General features: G+C 35.6%; 1 protein-coding gene across 1 annotated transcript; it reads right to left on the bottom strand.

Annotated features, from left to right (window-relative positions):
• Positions 1 to 442: 442 nt before the first annotated feature.
• LOC145765377 (ileal sodium/bile acid cotransporter-like) lies at positions 443 to 8,291 on the bottom strand. The gene is made up of 8 exons (XM_082577193.1): positions 8,025 to 8,291; positions 7,367 to 7,514; positions 6,646 to 6,758; positions 6,319 to 6,407; positions 5,666 to 5,807; positions 4,823 to 5,007; positions 4,094 to 4,184; positions 443 to 1,576 (listed from the first exon to the last, which is right to left on the bottom strand). The coding sequence occupies exons 1-8, from the start codon at positions 8,257 to 8,259 to the stop codon at positions 1,443 to 1,445; spliced, it is 1,137 nt and encodes a 378-aa protein (XP_082433319.1). The 5' UTR covers positions 8,260 to 8,291; the 3' UTR covers positions 443 to 1,442.
• Positions 8,292 to 8,362: the final 71 nt, after the last annotated feature.

Raw genomic sequence — 8,362 nt, 5'->3', positions numbered from 1 at the left:
TGACTTGCAGTTTATGATTTGATAGTGTCTGTCAATTTCGTCTTTATATGAATTTCCAATTCATAAGAAACTTTAACAAAGAGCGAAAAAATTTTATAATGTTTTTCGGAAGCTTTTCTTTTTGAACAATTGTATAATCAACACAAATAGACATGAATGCATCACGTATTTACACACGCGTCTGCTGAGTTAATAGGCCGCTATGCAAAAGCATTCTGGGTTTGTCACAGCAAGGTAGAAAACATGTTTTGACTACAAAAATACCATAAATTTTCTCTTAAAATCTAATTAACTATACCCCTATAGGTTTATATGTAGACTTTACAAACCTTCAATTAATTATTGAATCAATTTTATTAACATAAAAAGTTTACAGATTTAATTACTGTTTAAGAAGTTGTTAAAAAATATTAAAACATGTATTAAAAATGACTGAGAAATATTTGATGAACAGTTTATTACAACTGCAATGAAAATCGTGATGCTTGGACGGGAAAAGCAAAATCTAATAAACCCTAGCTAGAATAATGTATAAGTTTCAATAACTTAGGCTGTATAACATTTTGGAACGGTGTGCAATTTTTACTTTAACAGCTCCAGCAGTGCAAAGCCTTCAAACAGAAATTAAAACAACCTGAACAAACCGACAACGTCTGACGAAACGAAATAGGTCGGACCATGGACGGACTGACTAGGTCTGGTTATTACTGAATGCGTTTCGACATTATACAATTTCTGGTAAATTAACGCAATATAGAAAGGAGTGCTGTATAACAAATGGTTTATAAAATTGTGAATGAAACATGTTGCTGCTGAGCATTCAACAAAGAGGAGTGGAATGTCTGTTAACAGAGTGCTGAACTACACTACCATATGGCTGTGTTTAAACTACCTAAACTAAATTACATCAGGCTATGTTTATTCTTTATGCTATCGCAATAGCTGTATTGAATGTTGACAAGCTGCTGCATTGGCTGCATTGAATTTTGACAAGCCAAATAACAAACTCTAAACATCCATAAAAGCACATTTTACGATCCTGCAAAAATCCTTGTATCACAGCTTTAGCTCACAGTTCAATCTGAAAACATTACGTCGCTTTTTTATAGTTTATTGTATAATTAACATTAAAACTACGTTTACTACAGACTTGTGCAGTCGAGTCTAAAATACTGCAACGACTCTACACCCCTTAGTTTCATGCATTTTTAAAAACTCTCATGGTCTACAGTGCTTCTCTAATCGATTATCGACGTTAAAAAGGTACTCAATGTTGTATACATTCTAAATTGTACTGCGCGGGGATTTTTAACACAATATTTTTCTTACAAATAGACGTTAAAGTTACGCATAAAATTGAAGCGTATTTTGAACCAATCGCCTTCAGGTACAAAATCGGACATAAAATCTGAAACACGTGTCTACGGGTTGCCAACTTGTCTTTAAAAGTTTGTGACAGAGATGTCTGCTGTGCTGTGAGGATTGGCGTGGAGTGGGATTGGAGTATCTTTTTCATAAGCTATGTTGGTGTGTGCGTTTTCATCTTTGATAGAGACGTCTTTCTGCATGCTGGCATCTACATTAAATACCATTAAAGTCTGATATCAAATCTTTCGATCAATCAAATCAAGGTCGTTGAATTATGTGAGTTAAAATCAATTTCAACAACGAAAAATGGAAATAGATATAAAATAAATGCATTTTCTACTATTACCCCGCATTTTCTTTTTGCTTTACTATCTTCTTTTATATCCGTCCATTCTAAAATGGCTTAGATATGTTTATATTCTTCTTAGCAAGAAAAATTAGATAATATGAGATGTTCTACTGGTGCAAACTAAGCTAAACTATCACAAGATGTATACAGTGACAATCTGCTTTTATTCCGACGTTTCGTCAATCAGAAACGACTGACTTCTTCAGTGGGTTAGACCAGGTAGTGACTACCTGTCTAGCATGGCAAAACACAGGACATATTGCTGAAAACAACTAAACATGCAAAATGAAAATTCAACTTCTAGACAAAAACTTATCGCGCGCAAAGTTTGAAATAAGTTCGAAAAAAGGGAGGAGACTTAATTGTTAACGATCAACAAGAAACTTAAATAACAACAAGATAGGAGAGTGAACGGCATGAATCATGAATCGAGTTTTGTACGCACTACTGCACAGATTTACAATCAGCATGAAACCAATTTAAAAAAACGTCAAATAAGCACTTACAATAGTTTTTTGTAGATGGCAGGAAAGAGATGCCATCATTGCGATTCATTACATGAGGCTTTTCATTGATGAACCAACTTTCAGAAAACATTCGCTTTTTATAATCACTTTCAACTTTTAGAATTGCTCCAAGTTATTTTGTGATCTGAAGTTATGGCATGCATGCAAGGAGCAGAATGTTCAGGGCGTTTATATTTGAAAGCACTTTTGTGTTCATTAATGCGAGATTTAAGATCTCGTTTTGTTTGGCCAACATAAATTAAATTGCAATCATCACAAGAAACTTGATACCGGTACACTAAACCTGAAATTTCGCTTTGTTTCAAGGGGTCTTTTAAAGACGGCAAAAATTTACTTATTGTCAAGAAAGGTTTCAAAGCGACTTTTACACCAATTTCATTTAAGATACGCCAAATTTTTTCAGAAACTCCCGTAACATAAGGTAAAAAAACAAAAGACTTATACTGGGTAGATGGAAGTGCTAAACTTTTAAGTTGTCGTTGGCAAGCATGCTTTCTTGGAAATCCATTGAGGCGCAAAGTATTGTTATAATGAGTTTCTGAAAAAATTTGGCGTATCTTAAATGAAATTGGTGTAAAAGTCGCTTTGAAACCTTTCTTGACAATAAGTAAATTTTTGCCGTCTTTAAAAGACCCCTTGAAACAAAGCGAAATTTCAGGTTTAGTGTACCGGTATCAAGTTTCTTGCGATGATTGCAATTTAATTTATGTTGGCCAAACAAAACGAGATCTTAAATCTCGCATTAATGAACACAAAAGTGCTTTCAAATATAAACGCCCTGAACATTCTGCTCCTTGCATGCATGCCATAACTTCAGATCATAAAATAACTTGGAGCAATTCTAAAAGTTGAAAGTGATTATAAAAAGCGAATGTTTTCTGAAAGTTGGTTCATCAGTCAAAAGCCTCATGTAATGAATCGCAATGATGGCATCTCCTTTCCTGCCATCTACAAAAAACTATTGTAAGTGCTTATTTGACGTTTTTTTAAATTGGTTTCATGCTGATTGTAAAACTGTGCAGTAGTGCGTACAAAACTCGATTCATGACTCATGCCGTTCAGTCTCCAATCTTGTTGTTATTTAAGTTTCTTGTTGATCGTTAACAATTAAGTCTCCTCCCTTTTTTCAAACTTATTTCAAACTTTGCGCACGATAAGTTTTTGTCTAGAAGTTGAATTTTCATTTTGCATGTTTAGTTGTTTTCAGCAATATGTCCTGTGTTTTGCCATGCTAGACAGGTAGTCACTACCTGGTCTAGCCCCCTGAAGAAGTCAGTCGTGTCTGATTGACGAAACGTCGGAATAAAAGCAGATTGTCACTGTATACATCTTGTGATAGTTTAGCTTAGTTTGCACCAGTAGAACATCTCATATTATTTAATTTAATGCCTGGTGAACAGCCTCATTCAATTTTTAGCAAGAAAAATGTTGTGAAATACGTGGTTCACACACTAACGCTTACGCTTAGGAAATGGTATCTTCGATGGGGTGAATCAGTCAGTAATCATCAGCTAAAAGTGAAATATTTAATAAAACTACCATTTAACGTTTTATAGGCAGAGAAACCTTTTTCTCTCTACATTGAGAAATTCCAAGTCTGACTACTTAGATTGCTGGAAGATGGAGACTACCGTTTCTTCGACTTCTTGTTTTTCTTTAGTCATTGCAAACAAACTGTACTTCAGAAATGACTGCAAATAAGCAGGCACTAACTAAAACTGCCTATAAAACGTTAAATGGTAGTTTTATTAAATATTTCTGGAAACTTCCTTGGTTTCATATTATCTAAAAGTGAAATACATTCTAATTTCTAAAAGCAAACCACGATGAAATAAACGCTTATACTAACCGTTGGATTCCTCGTCTACGTGGGGAATATGGGACGTTTTCCTCCACAGATGAATGCGGTATGGGATTAGCATTAGAATCACCCAGGCATACTGAAACGTTTAAACGTAGGAATGATAAACTACGAGCATGTTCGTACTAGCTTTGCAGCGACCATTGCGTATCTTATTAACAGTCGTCTGCGGACGTTGATTCAATGTAAAAACGGTTGATTTGCTGTCTGGGTTATTGCATGACACTTTATTATTATTATTTTTATTTGCCTATTATATTTATGCTTTATAATAATTTTTAATAGCAAGTTTGTAACCTTGCTATAGTTATTGTGCATCAACACCGAAAAAGAAAAGCACGTGCTGACTTTGGCTAAAGTTATGAGATTTTCTAAGTAGGATGGAATAAGTAAGCATCCAACGCTTTGTGTATCGTTCACAATCGTTTATATAAGCATCAAAAACAGCTTATTTCCAACCACGTTCCACCTCCAACCAAATTGATTGTTTAGTAATAGGGGACTATTCCTTGATGATGGAAGGTAAGTTGTTGTTTAGTTAGTATCTTCAAACTTGAGAAAGAGGTTCTTTCTGAGTAGCTCACTTACAATGAACAAAGTCTCCCTAGTAAGCAACCCAGACAGCAAATCAACCATTTTTTAGATTGGTCCAACGTCTGCAAACGTTGATTCAATGTAAAAAACGGTTGATTTGCTGTCTGGGAAAATAAATCATACTTGGCTTGCTAAATAGATGATAGGAAATAACACCATCCGTCCAGTGTCTACCAAAGAGAAACCAGATAATTGAATGATGGTAATTGCCAGTTGCGTGTTTTGGATTCCCGTTTCGATAGATATTGTCTTTCGTTGTTGGTGGGACAAATAGAGCGGTTGATGAAGAGATACCAAAGAAGATAACCCTGCAATAATCACAAAAACCTTTTCTTTTGTTGCCCAGTGGCATAGCTTGGTGGCCCTTCTAAGTGAAGAAAGTAAACAGAAATAGCAAAGATATAAACGATACAGACAAAGCGACAATTTCCATAATTAGCAAAATAGGTTTTATTTACATCAATTCAACGTCTTCAGACGTAAAATTGATGTGAAAAGAACCAGTTTTCCTAGCTGGGTAAACGAGTAAAATACAGTATTTTAATGCCTGAACATAAGCTACCAAGAATGGTGGTTGTAGCTTGTATTGAAAGTTAAAAACAGGATTTTCGTTGACCAAACCTAAATCTGTGAGTCATCGTCCCAAATAACGTCCTTAAAAGTATGCATCTTTATCTGGCGTAAATTATTAAAAAAGAAATATCAATAACTTTACTGTAATTAAAAAATACGAATAAATTTGAGGGCTTACTATTATTATTAGCTTACCGTCAAAAATCAATTAGAAGAAAATCGAAATCCGACACGTGGTTTAGGCAACGATGAAAATACACCAACATAAATAATTTGGTTGTATTCAGGTTACAAACATTTTAGTAATGTACACATTGTACAGTATACACAAATAAAGATTTAGCTGTTTTCCCAATTATGGCAGTGAAATTGGTGTCTTACAATATAGCATACCATAGCCTAAAGCCATTCCTATGCCAGGAAAAATTGCTGCACAGATAACCTGCCCCGTTGATAAGTCGTACACTCCGTTGTATGTGACTATAGATATGACAGCAACTACAATAAGGGCAAGGATTCCAACTATAGTTAGCACCTGCAATAGAATAAAGTACTGTCTCTGGGTGAACCTAACACAGCAGCTTATCAGCAACATGCATTGTGATTAACACAACCAATACAACGATGCATAATCACGTAAATGCAACGTTGTTTTCACCACGGAAAGACAACTTGTAACATGAAGCCGATATGAGTACGGAAACCACAACGTAATTATTTTTCATAAACCTGACAGTTCGCACTTCGAAAGTTGTATAAAAACTTTACTAAAAAGGTGTACTGTAGAATCATAAACAGTTGCATAACTAAAAAATCTCTACTAGAGAGATAAATTCAGCTAAATTTAACCTCTGGCTACAGTTGCGATAGGAATGCCATATTTTTGACACTAACAAAAAGTAAAGAAGGGTATGGTATTTACATTTATCTTACTGTTACAGACAGCTAACGACGGCTAACGCTGTATAACCCCTATCAGTTGTGCCTCTGAGTACAGCACAATTACATTGCAAGATTTTTTTTTTAGATTTTTGTACGAAACTTACTTTTAAAATGATTGGAGCCTGACGAGGAAACTTAATTCTTATGACGATTCCAATGGCAATTGGCACTAGGAGACTGGCTAGCGTTATTCCTAAAACAAAGACATTCGTGAAAAACTGTTTTGTGAATCCCATAAAATTTCCACCAAACAAGGCTATTTAGTTAAAATCCTTTTCAACCACACTAACACTCCGTTAATTTCACAATATACGATGGTCGATTCACAGTAAAGAGTAACAGCCATGGTCTAGTTGGTTTATTTTCTTGTTGACAACATAAACAAATGAAATGAGAAACATATGAAGATAATTTTTTAGGCTACACTTTACCAATTGTTGCAAACGGAACTTGCAAAGAAAAAGAAAATCCAAATTGATAAATCCACAGTAGCAGTGGCATCATTCCAAATGCGAGAATACTTGATACAGTTGTCATGCTCACACTGTGAAGTAAAAAGTGATTAAAATACCTACATCTAAAGTCCTTTTGTTTGCTTTCACTTAATGATTTCGGTTAAGTGGACCGATAGTTAATGTTTAGATTAAGTAGACCAATCGAGATTTAGATTAATTGGACCTGTGATTAAAATTTAGCTAAGTGGGCCGACTTAAAAGAAAACTCATTTACATGTCCATTTTCAAGCACGAAGGCCTAATTATTTTCAGACTGTCTTTCTAAAACGGAGCCGCGTGCCCTCTACTACTGTAGATGTCGAAACGACGTTGTCTCCAACGTAGAGCACAGATGCTTTTTATTAGAGTTACATCTCAAATAACAGCTGGATTAAAGTACCTTCGGACCAAGTCATACTAGGCCCCAATTAACTGGTTGGCCAATGGCCCGTTGAAATGGGAAAAGTGTAAGAAAAAGTGGATTAGTGTCCAGTTTAAGTGGTCCAAATAACCTGATGTTTTGATTAAGATAACCCGATCAAGCAGGGTTGACTGTGGTACATTTTTTTTTCAAAACGGAAATACATTCCACGCAAAGACTCCAATAGCTTGTAGGCTAACTGGAAAAAGGCTGATCACCACAGCTACGCATTCAAACCTTAAACTCATATCTCCACCAATCCAATATGCCACAGTGTTCGAAGCAGTTCCACCAGGTGCAGACCCAACGAGAAGAAGCGCCAAAGTCTGCAGGTTGCCCATTTGGAAAATTTTAGCAAGAGCAAATGCGATGGTAGGCATGATGACTGTTGAAAAAGAATTGTCATATTAAGAAGCATTCGATTTCTAAACTCCTCACAAAAACGTGTTTAATGTAATTGCCTTTAACAACTGCATTTTTAATAATTTATTGACGTGAATTTAGCATACTTTGATTGCCCTGAAATATTTACGATATAACTAAGCATCTGCGTGGACATTTGATCGGATGATTAAGCCCTTTGATTGCTTGACACCTCGCGCTCATTGCACTAACCACTTAGGCTGTGGGAGTTCTATCCATTCCCTCAGAAACCGACAATGCTCTGAACTAAACCCGCAAATCACTGATTAATAACAAAATTTTGTTGAGGATATAAATTCGTGTTAAACTCCATGCTTCAACCTAACAAATTTATTAAATTAGATTATTAGACGATGGAGAATTAGACGAACTAAAATGTACACAACACTCAATTCTGTCCGGACCGACAAAATGTGACGAATTAAGTGAACTGACCAAATAGACGAAAACGATTTCGACTCCATATACTTACTAAATTGACTTGTTGCTCCCACGATTATTCCAACCGGCTTTTTGAGGTGTTTCTTCAGGTTTGATAACTCAACCCCACAACCAATCCCAACCATCACAATGGCAATTGTTACTGTGAGGACAATGTTAAGAATTTGTCTGGAAATGGCCGGACTAGGTATTCCAAGAGCAGTTGTCCCGTTTAACGTGGTATTGGGTGTTGTATTTTCAAACGGCATTGCAGTTGAACTTGTCATCTTGTTAATAGCATGCGGTTAAAACTATTCAATGTATTCATTGCCTACAAACAGATAATATACAGTATTATTAGACCGGGAGCCCGCGACGTCCACCCTAGGT

This window comes from Aplidium turbinatum, chromosome 2 (assembly GCF_918807975.1).
Source record: "Aplidium turbinatum chromosome 2, kaAplTurb1.1, whole genome shotgun sequence".
In the NCBI taxonomy this organism is placed as follows: Eukaryota; Metazoa; Chordata; class Ascidiacea; order Aplousobranchia; family Polyclinidae; genus Aplidium; species Aplidium turbinatum.
This window is presented reverse-complemented; position numbering and strand designations above follow the sequence as displayed.